The 17,123-nt window shown below is 37.9% G+C and overlaps 1 protein-coding gene across 2 annotated transcripts; it reads right to left on the bottom strand.

Annotated features, from left to right (window-relative positions):
• Nucleotides 1–1,063: 1,063 nt before the first annotated feature.
• NAE1 (NEDD8 activating enzyme E1 subunit 1) lies at nucleotides 1,064–16,583 on the bottom strand. Of its 2 annotated transcripts, XM_089539882.1 has the most exons (20): nucleotides 16,454–16,582; nucleotides 15,306–15,409; nucleotides 15,150–15,210; nucleotides 14,479–14,509; nucleotides 13,511–13,582; nucleotides 12,603–12,682; nucleotides 11,803–11,912; nucleotides 11,235–11,344; nucleotides 10,403–10,465; nucleotides 8,431–8,494; nucleotides 7,890–7,981; nucleotides 7,734–7,793; nucleotides 7,511–7,644; nucleotides 6,635–6,710; nucleotides 5,896–5,935; nucleotides 4,908–4,994; nucleotides 3,378–3,470; nucleotides 2,388–2,502; nucleotides 2,243–2,292; nucleotides 1,064–1,554 (listed from the first exon to the last, which is right to left on the bottom strand). In XM_089539882.1, the coding sequence occupies exons 1-20, from the start codon at nucleotides 16,528–16,530 to the stop codon at nucleotides 1,445–1,447; spliced, it is 1,629 nt and encodes a 542-aa protein (XP_089396008.1). In that variant the 5' UTR covers nucleotides 16,531–16,582; the 3' UTR covers nucleotides 1,064–1,444. The 2 variants fall into 2 exon arrangements, 1 of the variants encoding a protein (XP_089396008.1); XR_016282456.1 differs by lacking the exons at nucleotides 1,064–1,554; nucleotides 2,243–2,292 and adding an exon at nucleotides 3,012–3,211 and having other exon boundaries at nucleotides 2,427–2,502; nucleotides 16,454–16,583.
• Between the last annotated feature and the right edge of the window lie 540 nt (nucleotides 16,584–17,123).

The following is a 17,123-nucleotide window of genomic DNA, read 5'->3' as shown; positions in this document are numbered from 1 at the left end:
ACAGAATGTGGGATTTTCTTACTTTGAAAATGATTAGCCAACTATGGGGCGAAACAGACCATCCCAACAATGCCGGATTGGGGTCGCAGAAACTGTACTCCAAAGCCCCAATCCACCTTTTTGCCAGCCAAAAAAGGAGTGGAAAATAGCCACTCCTTTTTGCGCTAGCAAAAAGCCGTTTTTTCTGCCCCACCATGACAGGAAGCCAGCTTTAAGGTGCTCCAGTGGCATGCGGTGTATAAACACTGTGCTGCCAGTGTGCCCAAAGCCAGCTTACATGTAGGCGACTCCCCTGCCTAAAGCTGGCTTCTGGGCATCTTGGGGCATGCGTCATCTGTATACCACACACCCAAGACCCCTGGAAGCTGGCTTTTTATGCCAGTCTGTTTCGCCCCTAAGTTACTTTAGTGGGAAATTGAGTTCAATTAATTTTTTATTTCAATATCACTTATTGTACGTATCTTTAAAACCGGGATGAGAAATAAAGCAATAGGCAGTCTTTCAGAAGGGGAACCATGCTCAGTGTGGTAGAAAGAGCTCAAGATAGACTGGCTGAGAAGATGGAGAAGAAATTACAAAAAAAATTAATTTAGGATGAAATAATTACTAAAGCAAAGGAAAAGAGATTTAAAAAGGAAGGAGAGGAGAGACTGCATAAACTGCAGCTTTGGTGACTGCTGCTATAGCAGCAGCTACACATATTCAAAGATGCATGTGTATTACTGTGTGTTCATTTCATTCTTCCACTCCGTAAATTTCTTTTCACACTGAAAGAAAGGGGGATAATGACAAACACTGGCAATTCACCCTTCCCACCATGTTGTCTGAAAAACTATTTGCTAGGCTTTGGGGACATTCTGGAACAAAAGGGAGAGCTGATAGGGAGAAGGAATAATTGAAAATCACATATACTTCCTTAAGCAAGTAAAATCCAGTCTTGCAAATAGCAATCCTGTTTGAAGGCTCAAGTCTGGATCTACGAAAACACCTTACAGGAATTTATATTGAACACAATACAACATACTTCTTGCTGTACATTTGGTTAGTGTTTATTTAACACAAATGTTCAGAAATACTCTTCAGAATCATATGAGCAAGCTTATGATCTATGTAAGAACCTTAATCCTGCTCCTAACGGTACAGAATAGAAGTGCTTTTTCTATTTTTTTCTCCCTAAAATCATATGAAGATTTCTACAATCATAAGAAATCATACAATGAATCAATGATAACAATCAAGGTACTCATACTTTTAAAAATATGCAATCTTTCATGGGTTAGTATCTGTTGTTAAAATGCAAGGTCAGTTTATTACAATTTGAAACACGTTTTGATGTTGAAAATATACAATGCAAAAGTGACATTAAATACTTCTCCAGCAATATTGTACAGAACAAAATGCAAACCAAAAGCAGTAACAGTTTTAACAGTCCATTCTGTTCAGCCTACAGTTTGAATGTTGCGGAGGTCTGTGACATGCCATTGTAAATGTAGGTGTTATTAAAAATGACAAATTGTTTTGTAATGATTTTCACAACTTCCTGAGCAGCAGCTCCTGTAAAACAGCAATGACATTAATGGTTAATGCAACTCTGCATAGTTTATCTGTTTTATTATAATGAAGGTTCGTTTTAAAAAAATGAGACAATAAGCTGTACTCTAGTTTTAAGTTATCAATGACATGTCTGGTACTTCATGCTTGTGCTTCATATTGTGATATTCCAGGTTAGCTGTTCTCCCAGTGCAAATTTTAACACCACAACACACCACAACCTTATTGTAAACCAAGTCTAGGAAGGTGCCCATTGGGGTCAAGCCAATGCTCCTTTAGGTCATTTATGAACAAATTAAATAATGTGGAATATTTAAATAGTTGTCCAATTTGGGGAGTGTGCCTAAATAAAGCTGATGTCCCTCAGTGATATGAACATAGAAGCTCTAATCAAAATACACAGAACTCAGGAGTACAAATTATTACACTTTTTACCTGAATTATGTATATATACTGGAAATATTTTAGATTTTAAACTGGGTAATTTGTTTTTATTCATGGCAAAATCAAATGCATTAAATGGTGTCTCATGCCTCCGATTTTAAATAGCATGTATTCCAACTGCATACATAACAGTTAAGAGAACAGCATTATGTGTATACCAATGGTCAAAATCCTACTAGCTTAAAAAGACATTGACATTTTCACATGCGATTAACCAGCTAGTTTATGATACTAATAATACTCTTACCTCCCAAAAATGCTGCAATAGTATGTGGCTCAGCAGCTCCATAACGACAACTATGAAAAAACAAAATCCCAACAGTAATGTTTATTATATTATGTCAATCTCCAGGAAAACAGTTTGGTTGTTTTTTAATGTATGTAACACTTACAATTCATGAACATAATCATCCTTCACAGTTACAGGCAATCCATATTCCTGAAGAAAACTATTGAGGCACGATTTAAGTTTTCCAATATCGTCCTCCACTTGGTAGTTATAAACACCTAAAAATAGTTTAAATTAAATAGAGAAGTACCATTTTGTTGCAATTTAATTTAACTTTTTTTGCAATATGGACAAGAGCTCTACTATTGCAGACTTGATTAATTTTATTGTTTAAACTCTGCAAGTAACATTGCATACCCTGCTTTTCTTTATCTAAGGATAAAAGGAAATGAGGTCCCACGTGCTGTTGATGGTCCAACAATTTTATTATCTTTAAAAAGCCCAAGATGTTTTGGCCTTGTCACCAAATGGCCGTCTCCAGGGCTATTACCAGAAATTTCTGGGGTTGCAGTCTGCACTCTCAACAAAGTGGACACTTTGAGTTTTACAAAGAAGCAGGTGCAACTGAAAACCAGTCAGGGTCAGGGAGGTTTCCCAGCAGACAATGGGTCAATAATTGAACAGACACCCTAGGCCTTGCCATTCAACAACAGACCAACACACAAATTAACATCTAAATCACTTCCTCTCAACCAAAGGTCAAACAGTATACATATACCCCACTCACTTCCATGCCATCATTCTCTGAAGATGCCAACCACAGATGCTGGCAAAACGTCAGGAATAAACTGTTCCACCTAGCCCGAAAAATCCACAAAAAACTTAAGGTACTGTTCTTTTGTAGATTTTGAATTTTGATGAATTCTATTTTATTGTTGATCTTTCATAGGTTTTTAACTTTATTATTGTAAGCTTCATTGCATCTCACTTTTAAGGAAAAAAGAAAAGATGCAGTATAAATTTTAAGATGGAGACGGAAATAATAATCTTAATAATAATGGCTGGTCACTACATCTAGTATACCAAGGACTAAGAAAAATCTACAGTATTTTGTTTATATTATTAAACTGGACAATATTAAAAACAAAGTTACCTGGGTATCTACCATGGTGTTTAAAGAATCTATCCACAGCTCGTAACATTAAGTACAGCACCATCTCGCTATCTGGATTATCCATATGAGAAACTTTAAAGAAAAAAAATACCAGCAATTTATTATTTGCTTATCATCTAGAGATCATACTCACTAAAGAGTATTTATTCATTTATAATATCATACTGTATAATAAATAATATAATATAATAGGTTCAGTAACTGAGCTCAATTCCTTTCTACATTTCCCAATCCATAGTAACCCATATACAGCAAAACCATGTTCAATCTCCAGTAAAGACTTTTGAATTTATCACCATTGGTTAAAATTGAAAATTAGGCTCTAGAATCCAACATAGTATTCTATTTTATTGTTCAGAAATAATTACAGGAGATCCAGCCCTTTCTCCACTAACTAAGAGCCTTATCACATTACAAAAGTAAGCTGAAATGGAGTAGCAGAGAAGTGGCTTTCTGCTTACCTCTCTGCATGCCTTGGAAGCACTTCCATTCTCCTTCCAGAAGGAGATGGTTGCAAAAGCATGCCTTTTACCAAATGGATTTTCCCAGCACAACGAAAGGCATGCTTTTACAACCATGTCCCTCGAGAAGAGAATAGAAGTGCTTTAAGAGCATGCGGAGAGATAAGCAGAAAGCCTCATCTCTGACGCTCCATCTCAGCTTACCTTTGTAGTGTGACATGGCTTTCTGTGGGGCTAAGAAGAGATCACACAGCAGGAAGAGACCTGGGCACCAGGCATGCATTTTTCAGCTGTGGCTGTTCTGCTCTCTCTTTCAAAAGGTAGAAGCTGCAGGTGACGTGCTCCCAGCAACAACTATGTATATCTGACACTCAGGGCTTACTGTTATCGCCTCCCTGCCCCTGCCTGATGGAAGTCAATCTCACCATGAAGCCTCAGCCACTATTTAAACCCCTCTGTCCCTTCCCCACCTTCCCACCATGAAATCTCAGTCAGAAATTGAAATCAAGGGTTAAAAATCTGTCTGAGGCTTTGTGGTGGAGTTGACTTCCATCAGCCAAGGGTGGGAGGCAGTGGCAGTAAGCCCCAAGTACCAGGTGCACATTCTTCCTGCTTCCTGCTAGGAACATGCCAGCCACAGCTTCTGCCTTTTAAAAGAATGCGTAACTGCTGCAGCCAAAGAAAGTGTGCTTGGTTTCCAGGCCTTGCCACCGCAGCCTCCACTACTGCCCTAGTACTGTTTCTTGGACTGGTTGTGGTCGATTGCAGGTCAGTTTGTTTAAAAATGTTTCTCCATTTCAATCCGTGGTTGCTCAGATCTGTGGGTACTGCAGATACCAAGAGCCCACAGTACCTGGAAAAAACTAATGTGTCCAGTGAGCCTAATATTTTTCCGTACACTTTACAAAAATCACAATAGTGTGTCATGCTGAACTCCTGTCAGCAGAAGTATGACTCGCTTACTTACAGGCCTAGCTATCTCCTGTTTTTACCTCATAGCCTCCAAATGAAATTGTACTCAGTACACAGATAATTGTGAGCTTCTTACCTATCTCATCTTTGTTTGCAGTATTCGCTCCATACTCTTCAGAAAGAGATCTACACCGCACTACTCGAAGAAATGCTGAATTACTACCTAGAAAGAAAGTATAATTGGGGAGGAGGGGAAAAACAGTATTTAATGCAGCATTTTAAAAAAACAAAACTATTTGTTTTGACCAAATTATTTTAACAAACATAAACCTGGCATTTAATAAAATTCAGTATATATTTTTCTAGACACTTTACAAAATTTACAATCTACTCACACTATTAAAATAAACTACAAATGAATCAATCAATCACGTGAATCCTGAAATTACTTTACTTTTGTTAAAAGTATCCAAAGACTTGCTAACAGCTTTTCCTGAATTCTTGTCTTGTTAGGAAAAAGCTGCACACTCATCAACTTACTTTAAAATCAATTAAGTTTGTTTCAAAACATTATCCAGGAAGAGAGAAAGCAACCCTGTCCTAATGCTCTGCACAATAATGCTTCAAGGGTGATCTTCTTATTCATTTGATTCATTCAACTGGCAGCTCTGTATTTACGACAGAAAGGCATCAATTTTCACTCAGAACCATTATATATTCTAGGAAGATCCTTCTGAAAGTAGCCCCTATAAAATATATGAACCATCTTGAATATTTAGTAAATTATATTTGTAATTTGCCTTGAGTTCCCGATTTGGGGAAATGGTGGGATAAAAATAAAAAATAACAATAACAATTTTTATTATAGTTGGCCTTCTGCATCAACGAATTCAACCATGCATGGCTTGGATTTTCTTTTCACTACCCAAAGACAAACCCTGAGCTTGCCGTTTTATGTACTGTAATTTTACAATGCCACTGTATATAATAGGACTTGTGCATCAATGGATTTTGATATTTATGGGAGCTCCTGGAACCAAAACCCAGCAGATACCACGAGCCTATTGTTAAGTTTATTAATACTGATTTTTGCTACATAGTAAAGAAGAACAATTAATACTTACAAAGCAATTTCAATTCTTTCTGAGAAATGAATTCTGGTGCCTATAAAATGCAAAAGGTTTTTGTTGTTGTTGTTGTTATTGTAAATTAACATGTCAGTTTTCTGGAGCAATTGTTTTCTAATCCAAAGAAATAGCCATGTTAGTCCAAAAATCAGTATGCTAAAGGATCTTGTAGCACCTTTGAGTCTAACTGAAAGAATTTGGTAGCATGAGCTTTCGTAGTCTTCAGCCTACTTCCTCAGAGGTGCTGCAAGATCAAGTATGCAGCAAATATGAAGGAACTACTGTTGTCTCCTTGGGTTCACTGCATGAAGCATATTTAAAAGAAATATTTGTTTTAAATTTTAAAATAAAAAATGGGTGACTAATAATATGGAGAAAGGGCAATGCAGAATGAAATCTAGAAAAGGAACTGGAAGCAGAAGGATTTACATTTCATTGGTTTTCACACAGACAATTTGTTGAGAAATTTAAGATGGATATAAAGCTTCATGATTTTGAACTGATGGAATAAGAACAATAAATTCAACTTTGTTCAAAAATGTATAAAATGTTAAGAACAGAAGCAGAAAATGAACAAGTGAAAGAATGGGATATAAAATGTGGTTATTATACTACCAGTGAAGAGCAAGATTTAGAGAAGATAAGATTAAATTTAGTTTTGGAAAAGAGGACACAGTTTGAAAAATTGATATGTGAAGACACTCATTTGATAGCCAAACGCAATTTTATATCTCACCTTGCCCACTGACTGCAGTAGCTTGGCAGCATAGTTGCCCACAGCTTCAGCATCTTTCTTGGCTTTGTCGCGATATCTTTTTTTAAAAAGTCAAAAAATAAAACTTAAGTATGGATCTATATTTACACTCATGACATAAATTAGCAGTGTCAAATAAATTAAGATGTTCAATGAAAGGAAAAATCAGTAACTGCATTGGCTTCCTAATAGTTACCGGTATCAACATTTTTATTTACATGACACCTACTTTACTTGTGATTTTTTATACACATTTAAGGATCTCTGAATGTTAAGTAGCAAGATGATAAATTACTGTTCAACTGAACAGATTTGCTGCTTCCTTAGCCAAAGGGCTCTTCTGCACATGGAGGGAACTGGGTTCCAGCAGAAGGGATCAGTCCTAGTTTCCCCTTCAGAAACTTGGGCTATCTCCCATACTGCTGGGGATCTCTCCCCCAGCAACATTCGTCTTTATACTATTGGAACCTTTCTGATAATATTTAGATCAAAACCACTGAAAATGGTCTAAACAGTCTTCTGTTTAAATATATACTATCACCAATGTGAACACAGATTGAAGAATCAATAGCCTTTAAGGCTAAGTAGTAGATGGACTAAACAGGTTGTGGATAGCCTTCTAAGGTTCTAGAATCCTATGCATACTTTCATATATGACTCATGAAAAAAGGGAACTCTTTCACGGACCCAGGAAAGGGTGGGCAATATACTGAAAATGCACTACAAGTATATGATGACTTTACAACTAATTTACATAGTAATGTGCTTGATTAAAGTATAATAATTGGCTAGAAATCATAAGAAAAAAGATCTGTTCAACATTAATCTAATATAAAGCTCAATAGTAAAAATACTTACATATTTTGCAATTTGATAAATTTACCAGAATCTGCTATCATATCTGGAATTGTGCCCCTCACTGGTAAATTTCCTTGACCTTCTTTGGCCACAAATTCCTTTACAGCTCGAGTCAAAATCCAAAAGGGTGGAGTCTAAGAGCGAACAAATGTTTTACACTGACTTTTTTCTATTCAGAGAAGCAGAACATGGGACACCAACTCAAGCTATTTGTATTTATTACCTGCTGTGAAAGATTATTACAACGATCATCATTGAAAATTTCTTCAATACAACCTGGTATCTATAGGGAAAACAAACATATTCACTTCACCAACATTTCCAATGAAGGATTCAGTTTTATGCACTTAAGAATATTTGTGAAGGGACCATGCATTACCTTAGTAACCATCACAGCTGTGTTCACATTTTTAATTGCTTCTTCAAAGTTTTCTTCATCTTCCAGCCCTCCACTTTCATTCTTTAAGATTCCTAGTTAGAAACACATTATTAACTGAAGGAACAGGACTCTAAAATCCATCACTTTTTTTAAACCTCCTTATAATTAATGGTAACATATGCTCAGATGTTAATGGATTTCTGGTATACTACTTTGTTGCCTGAATGTATTCTGTTCTAACAGTAGCCTCTGTCCTAAGTACAGGTTACACCTCAGGACAATCAAATGTGGTGGCACATGCATTTCTTTAAGAGCAATCTAGTTTTTCATGATTAATACAATCAAAGGCTTTGCTATATTTTATAAAGCTGATTTTATTTTTATTTTTATTTTTTTGGTGTGTTCCGTTATCAATTTATGCTACTTACTACACATAAAAACATACATACATTTTGTTGACTTTGATACACATCTTTGACATGTTCTGACATGCATGCTGGCTGCATTTAGTACACTAACAAAAGTTCTCATTTGGTATTACCTTGCCTAATCATCTCTCGGAAGGCTTCCTTTTCTTTGTAGTTCTTAGGTATCTGACCACTGTTCTAAATTGGGGGGGGGGGGGGGGGAAGAGCATACATTCAGTCATTACAAACTAGTTAGAAAACAGAGTATCCTAAGAGCATACTTCTGTGTTCACATACCAGAAACTGTAAAATGTTTAAGGCTTCCTCTGACCATGTCAAAATGATGAGAACAAACTACCTAGTATATTTGATGTGTTCGCATACTGAGCTAAAATACATGGATGCTAGTGCTTCCTTTTCTGAGCTGCTGGTAAGGTCCAAACTAGAAAAAGAAGCTGCCTCATCAAGTTACACAACAAACCATGGGTGGAATCACATGGCCCTCCAAATATTAATGAACTACAACTCTCAGAATTCCACTATCTATCAGCAGGCTATGGCTGACGCAAGTTGCAATCCAACAACATCAGGAGGGCGGCTGATTCCCACCCCTGCAATAAACTGACCATGGCTATAAAGTTCCCTAGTTTGCTTAGCTTGCAGCAAGAGCTATCAAGCAGAATGCACCAGTGTGCTGCTCATTTAAAATAGGCATGTTTTCTCACAGATCCCTGGCTGTAGTGCAAACACAAGCAGTGAGTTAGATCCAAATTCAGAGATGCTCAGAACAAACCCAGTGAAATCATGACTAATCTGTCCCATTGATTTCAGTGGGTATACTCTAAGCATAACTAAACCTAAATCCACCTAGATGGTAATTACACTGGAGCCACATCACCATAGCTATGTCTGATGATATCAGACCCCCCAAAAGCCTATCTTTTCAGCAAGGAAGTTCTCCAGCCAAATAGTTTCAGAGGTGCTGTAGATCAGGATACTGAGAAATGATATCTGCAGCACTCTCCCAGTCACATGATATGCTGAGAACAGACAGCTGGATAGACCACTCAGGGTCCTGCTACAACTGATTCCCTCAATGCACCCTTTGACCATCAGAGCATTGTGGCATTTCCCAGTGCCCCAATCTGCAGCCCCTTGAAAATCCTTGAGTTGGCTGAAAAAGACCATTTTGGGGTTGTATTCAGTCATCAATGACTATATAAGTGAATCTCAAAAATTATGCCTTTGTAAGTCCAGTTTAGTCTTGCAACTACTGAATTGGATATCAGCCAATATTTTTTTTATTGAAGTGAAAAAGTATATACTTACCTCACCTCTGCCCCTTCAAAAAAGACGGCTTTCAATATTTTTTAGAGTTTTACATAAAACCCACCATTAATAGCAAGCTAAAGCTGAGGCAGAATCTTATGTTTTAAGAAGATCACAGTATAAAGGCACCATAGAGTTAAATATGATTGAGCATTCACATATAGAGGAGTCCTTGATAAAGCCCTGGTTTCCTTGGCCCAAAACAGATGGGCCAAAAAGTGCAGGTCTGAGAGAGAGCTGTGTGGTCACTGTGGTCCTGGGCCACTCAGGGCTCGATCGGGGCTGGAGTGGCCAGTGGCTGCTCCAAACCATCAGTCTGTTTGACCCTGTCTTGTTTGCTAATCTACCCAACGAGGTCTGAATACGATATACATAGCCCTTCTATTCCAATGCAATGCTTCTTTATAGTGCTTGGATATGAGCTTGCATGCTCAAATTGGAGGGGACAAAGAACAGGAAAACAATGTTATACGAGATCTAACTGAGCTCTACATGCTGCATTCCTTCTATGCTTAACTGGGTTGGGACTACACCTATCTGAAATACAAGTATCTGGCTAACTTCAGGCAGAAGCCAATAAACTATAACCCTATGCAGAGTTTCACTACCTAAATGGAATTTCAACAGCCCAATTATGAACAAGATTACAGATCCTGTTCTAAAACATATACTGGAAATAGCACATAAAAGCCTCTTCAGGTGCAGGGATAATCCCAAGTGTTCTTCAACACAAAGCACTGCAAACATGTGTAAGATTTCTACCACGTATCTACATACCTCATTGTACCATTTTTCTAGATACTTGGAAACAATCACAATCCATGGGATATGGCTGTGCTCCTGCAAATGCAAAATTAAAGCAACTATAGCAAAAGAAAAATCTGAAGCTGTGAAGCTTGTGCTGCTGTATGAGCTAAATTCACCACACAAATTCAGAAGTCAACGAAAATAGATAAGCAAACAGAATTGCCTTCAACAATGCTCCCATTAAGATATTTGCAGCATAATTGTTTTGCTCTGAGTGACAGATCCAAAGAACTTACACAACTTTCTCATTTTTAAGAGCTTACATGTGACTCTGCAAATCATGTTAGAGATTGACAGTTTCTGAGAATGAAAACATGGTTGTCATGTGTGAGTTACTCAATCTTCCTTGAGATGGTTGCTTTGGCTTTGTATTAGAAGTATGTGGAGAAGGCAAGCCTGTGCTAAAGGAGTTTGTTCAAAATGCATGCTCAAGAATTTTTTTCCTAGACCAAACAGGCCTTGTCAGTTTTCCACAGTAGACTCATTAAATTATTCCATGCAATAAATAGGTTTCACTATATAGTAGGTAAATGCATACAAAATTTAAGTATGCCACTTTTCACTCTTTATCCTTTTTTTAAAAAGACAGTGGTTGCAGTGTATAATCTAGACCTTTAACCTAATTGCTAATCTCATCTAGAGTAGTAAATCCCACTAAATGGTAAACTGACACTTATGAAAATCCTACTGAGTCAAGAAGTATACTCCAATAGGAATTAGCAATTGTATTAGGGCCCAGTTCTAGAATTATCTCTAAAGCTTATATGCCCATTGCTAAACAGAATGACAAGTTCATACCAACCTTTTTTTCCATATGATCCAAATCATAAGATTCAATGTGCTCCCTCAATTCTGGAAATGGATTGTCAAGTCTCAAGTCATCCAGTACATTATCTGGGTGAGATTCTACAACTATTGAAATGTTACACAAAAATTTAATTAGAAACAAAATGTCAAGATGACCTCAAACATCACATCTGATGTGCTGTATCACGTCAGATTAATTTAAATAGCCATGCAGTGTAGAGTTTGAAAACACACTACTGCATGGCTATTAATTTAATATAATCACCTGAAGTAACAACATACATTATAAAACCATGGGGAAATGGCACAGAATGAAAATCTGAAACTTAAATCAGAAATACAGTTTGGAACTGAATTATATAGTTTATTCTGCAAACTATTAAGCTGGCTATTTTATTCAGTGCTAAATAGACTACACTCCTTTCTTTTGATATGAACAATCACTATTAAATACACACAGCATGTCTCATTAAAATCAGTAACATAGAACTAAAAATGCCATTCATATAAGCAACTTAAATCTTAACCAAAATCGAACTTTTAATACTGAAGATTTTTTTTACCTGAATGTTCTTTAATAATAATTCTCATATATCCTATTAATCCGTAAGTCCTACAAACTAGCAGTGGAATGTTGTAATTCCAGAGAACTTCAGCAAGCCGGAGTAATGTACTGAAAAGTGTAAGAAACACTGTTAAATATGAAGCACAATGAACAGATGACACTATTCAGCAAATGCTTATGCAGTACTACCATATATAAGGATTCTATAAAAACTGGATTGACTTTCTATTGTAATTCAATACTTTAGCATGAAAGATGGCCTAAATTCTATTGTTAACTCTTGGCAAGAGTAGACCTATTGAATCAACTGGATTTGCCAATATGCTGATTCACCAGTCAGCAAGTGATTAAATAAGTCTACTCTAGTTGCAACTAAGCAACAGGATTCCAGCCCGTGTGTATCTCTTCTGGCAGGTCATTCCACAGTCTTGCGGCAGCCAGTCTAGATCTGGGGCAAATCGTTACCAGTCTAGAGCTGGGGCAAACATTTCTCAGAGGACCAGAGTGTACAGGGTGGATTGTACTAGGGAAGGTGATCCTGTAGGTACCTTGGGACCCAAACCATGCAGGGCCTTAAAAGTAATAACCAACACTTTGTTCTTTGCCTGGAAACCAATTGGCAGTTAGAGGAGTTCTGATATATACAACATATATACTGTACACAGAAATCCAACACATTAGTTCTTAAATTTATAAAGCAATATACAAACTGTTGTGGAATAAATCTCATTTGAACAGAATACATCTTAACATAAAATATGTTTTACATTAAAATAATAAAACTGAATTCTCACATACCTCTCTGGAAGTTGAGTGGCAATCACTACATTAAAGCGACAGAAAAATGAGGGATCATTGTCTAGAAGTTTATCTGGATTCTTGAGAAGACACAAAAGACATACAGATCAGATTATTAAGCACAAGCACAATTGTTTTTAATTTTTTTGTTATTTATTTGTATTCTGCTTTTTCCCCAATATGGGACTCAAGGAGGCTTACAAAGTTAAAATTAAAAGGTTAAAGAGCAGAAAAGCTGATAATAAAAAGTTCAAACATGTGTAGGCAAGCTAACATATTAATAGTTAATATAAAATATGGAATCATATAAAAACGTAAGACAAAAATACAGAATTCAAAATTAAAATTAATATTTCTGGTTATAATTCATCATGAATTACAAGTACACTTTTATTATGTACATACATGAATAATCTCAATGCAATCTTTTGATCACATATGTTGTTTCTCTTCTAAAAACTGACATAAGCCACCTCGAAGGTGTGGTTAGAGATTCTTGAACAAAGACTGCATCTGATTTATCAGCTAAATTAGTGCCTAATTCACTCTACAGTAAACTGTGATGATGGCATTTACAGCCATATACACTGCCCTGTCCCTTGAAAGCTGTATTTGGTAAGGCCAGCCTACTTTCATACTGTCCCACAGTATCAATTTATACATTAACAAGCAATGCTGCTAAAGAGGACAAGACCTGTAGACACAAGCCCATTCTTTGGCATGATGCAATATTGTCACAGGGCAGTGTGTGCTAGAAGGGAAAGATGCTGCAAATCAACCTGCTCAAATAAAAATACTTGCAGTGCTCTACTCACATGTCACTACTAAAGTAAGGACATGCAACCTACTCTTTTGTATTTTTTTTAACAAAATACACACTTAGGTGTACAAACACAGTTGATACAAACCTCTTCAACAAAATTTCCTGACACCTCATTATTCAGTTCTTCTAACAGTTCTGTGGCACACTGAGCACGATTCTGTATGAAAATAAAAATCAAATCAATTAGATTAATGTAACTTCTATGCATGTTTAGCTGAGTTAAATTCTGTTCATATCATTTCTGTGTAACATGCCTGAGGCTCCACAATACATTAGTGGACTTCTGCTGACGTCACAGAAGGTTCAAGGATAAATGCAAAGAGCCCAGACGTATAAGACACTCTGTGCTATTGCTCGGAAATGATCTGGAGACAAGGGTACATGCTACTTCCAGGCAGGCACTAACATTATGAGAAGGGGTGAATCTAGCCATTTATACTTTGAGTAAGACACCAATACCATTGTCCTGTTGGCTTTAAGAACGGTGAAATCTGAATTTTTAGTGAACTCAATTTAGAATACCCCTCTTCTAAGCATTTGTATGGATCTGTAAGAGTTTGCTTGCTTTTAAAATAAATTGCAGCTTGCTTATTTGTATTAAAACAACATTACAGAAGTGCCAACATTACAGAAGCACATGGAATTTTGGATGCAATCCAACAGTACTGTTTAAAGTGGTGGGCCATAAATCAGTGCCAGTCCACAAATCATTAGATGCAGGGCCATGGAGAGTTTCTGTCCAATGGGCAGAAATGCAGTACCAGTCCCTGACCCAATAATACTGCCATTCCCTGCTTAAGAAGCACTGCCAGAGACATTTTCTGGGAGTAAGTGCCACTTAATGAGGTTTACTTCTTACTGGGTATGTGTATTTGTGTGTCTGTGTGTGTGTGTGTGTGAAAGAGAGAATAACTACCCTACTAATCTCAGTTCCAAACATATCTCTTTATTATGAAAAAGAAAGGAGTACTTATTTCATCAGGTGAATCTTATAAACCACCTAAAATTCTATGCATCACTTATTCAAACAAATCACATATAAAATTGCCATACCTGGCCAATGTTGCTTCTTTGCAGAAAAAAACTAAAAGCAGAAAAGAGAAACATTCCTTTAGAGATTTTGTCCGACACAATATTTTTGAAGTTAAGCACACTACTTTATGAAATACACTTCGTGAAAACACTCCACCCACAAAACCCAAAACAAAACCAACCTTCCTATCACAAAGCTTTCAAAATTTAGAAGTCTTGTTTGAAATCAATGTTTTTGGCTCTTCAAATAAAATGTAAATATTGCCTTAACCCAAAATTTTCCCAAAGTGGGTAGTCATGCTAATCTATAGAAACAAAAACAACAAAGATTCTTGTGGTACATTAAAAAGACTAACGTCCGAGTGAAGTGGACTGCTGTCCATGAAAGCTTATGCCAAATAACAGTTGTTAGCCTTTAAAGCACCAGAAGACTCCATTGTTTTAACATTCCTCAAACGATTATATGAGATTACAAACAACAAAGCAAAGTGTATGCTCAGATATCATGACAAACCATGGTCTGCTAACTGTGTTTTGTTGCTTATAATATGAATTTATACAGTGGATCAGAAAACCAGCCAAGGCTTGCCTTCCTTCCTCATTTCTAATTTTATTCTGTCTTCCCTCTCTCCATAGTTCATCATTTTCACAACGATGAACCTTCTACCAAACATTTGCTGAAAATACAGTACCTATTTCCAACATCTTCACCACTGACTTGACTCCCATCTACTATTGTAAATGACCCCACACCTGAAAGACAAAGACAAAGAGGCTGCTTACACTAAATGACAAGTCTTGCTCCCCCAAAAAGAAAAAAAGGCTAGCTTTTCAATTACTATTTATACCTGGCAGAACCAAGTTTTTAAGGATCTCTGTTCCTGTGGCGGTTGCGTTTATCACACAGACATGAGCAGACTCTAAAGCTTCTTGTCCATGGTCACCCCATAACCTGCAACACAAAAGCACAAACATTAAGGATTATATTTCAGCTTTTGGGGAGAGAAAGCACATGAAACTGACGTATTACGGATGGACACTTCGGAACATGTCTGTTAAATATTCCCTCATTTGTTGGGCATGGAAGTGTTTCTAGCTGAATGCCTTAAAACAGAACTGAAGCAAATAGAGATTTGTCGAGGGAAGGAGGCCAATCTTGAAAAGAGCACTGGGCTAAATGTTATTATACTGATTTTTTATCCAGGGATTCAAGCATCCGCGGCTTGAAAATATCCCCAGAAAGTATAAATTCCAAATAGCAAACCTTGATTTTTCCATTTTATATAAGGGTCTTTTGCTGTGGCACCAGAGCTCTGCCGCAACAAACTGCGCTTCCCAGAATTCCACGGCACTGAGCCATGGCAGTTACAGCGGTCTCAAACTGGGTTATTCCTGCAGTGCGGACGCAGCCCAAGGCAGCTATGATTGCCGAGCATCCTCAAGAATGGTCCAAGCCACACTGCGGAAATAACCCAGCTTCAGACCGCTTTAACTGCCTTGGCTCAAGGCTAAGGAACTCTGGGAACTGTAGTTTTCTGTCACATTTAGCATTCTCTGTCTGAGAGCTTTGGTGCCACAATGAACTACAGTTCCCAGGATTCCCTAGCACTGAGCCAAGGCAGTCAAAACAGTCTCAAAACTGGATTATTTCTGCAGTGTGCACCTCTACAATACAAAGGAGGTCTCTGGCTGCATCCACACTGGGGAAATAACCCGGTTTGGCAGCGCTTTAACACTTTGTGTGGCTCTTTGCTATGGAATTCTGGGAGTTGGAGTTTGTTGTGGGGCTCAGAGCGGAGCGGAGCTCCGCTCTGGGCCCCACAACAAACTCCAACTCCCAGAATTCCATAGCAAAGAGCTAGACAACTTAAAGCGGTGCCAAACCGGGTTATTTCCCCAGTGTAGATGCAGCCATTCTAAACAGCCCCAGAAGCATGGAGCCTGGAACAGGAAGGATTGCAGGAGCTGCCCTTCTCCCCAAGCCCTCCAGACCCACCGCAGCTGCCGGTCGTAGCGCTGCTCCTTGAGGCTCAGCTGAGGCTTCGCATTCGCTGATGCTGCTGCAGCCGCCATTTTGTTCGCCTCCAGTCCTTTCTCTCTGTGAAGCAGCCCAGGCGCCCAGGAGGAGAAGCCGTCTGCGCAGGCGCGGTCCGCGCTTGCCCCCTGCAGGAAGGTGGCGGAATAGGCGGCGCTGTGTTGGCCATTGAACAAATGCAAACAAAACCCCATCAGTGGTACCTTTATTGAATAATTGAAATGCACAATATCCCTGTTGCAAGATTTCGAAGCTCCATGGGCTTCTTCTTCATCAGGTCAGATGTTACAAACCAAAACCAATTGGAGATGTTAGTCAGATGCCTGCATGTTGTTTAAGTCCTTGGTAAAAGGTGTTATGGTGGTATATCTTTTTTGCAGGCAGGCTCTTTTTCCTCCTGGCAATCATTTTCAAAGTCCAGGAAAGCTAAAGTCCATTTGCCTTTCAACAGGGACCCCTCTTTTGCTGTCCAATATGTCTCATTCCAGGGAGGTCATAGGCGTCTTCGTTGATACATCACCAAAATGTTCCTGATGCAAAAACATGGAGACTTCTTGAGGAATCGATTGTTCTCTGCCTTCCATGTTTCTTTGGCGCAGTGCATCTAAACACTGGCAAAGAAACGGCGTGA

Source organism: Sceloporus occidentalis, unplaced genomic scaffold (genome assembly GCF_023333645.1).
Source record: "Sceloporus occidentalis isolate IW3139 unplaced genomic scaffold, rSceOcc1.0.p SCAF_10, whole genome shotgun sequence".
Classification (NCBI taxonomy): Eukaryota; Metazoa; Chordata; class Lepidosauria; order Squamata; family Phrynosomatidae; genus Sceloporus; species Sceloporus occidentalis.
Note: the sequence above shows the minus strand (reverse complement) of the source record. Positions and strands in the feature narration are given on the sequence as shown.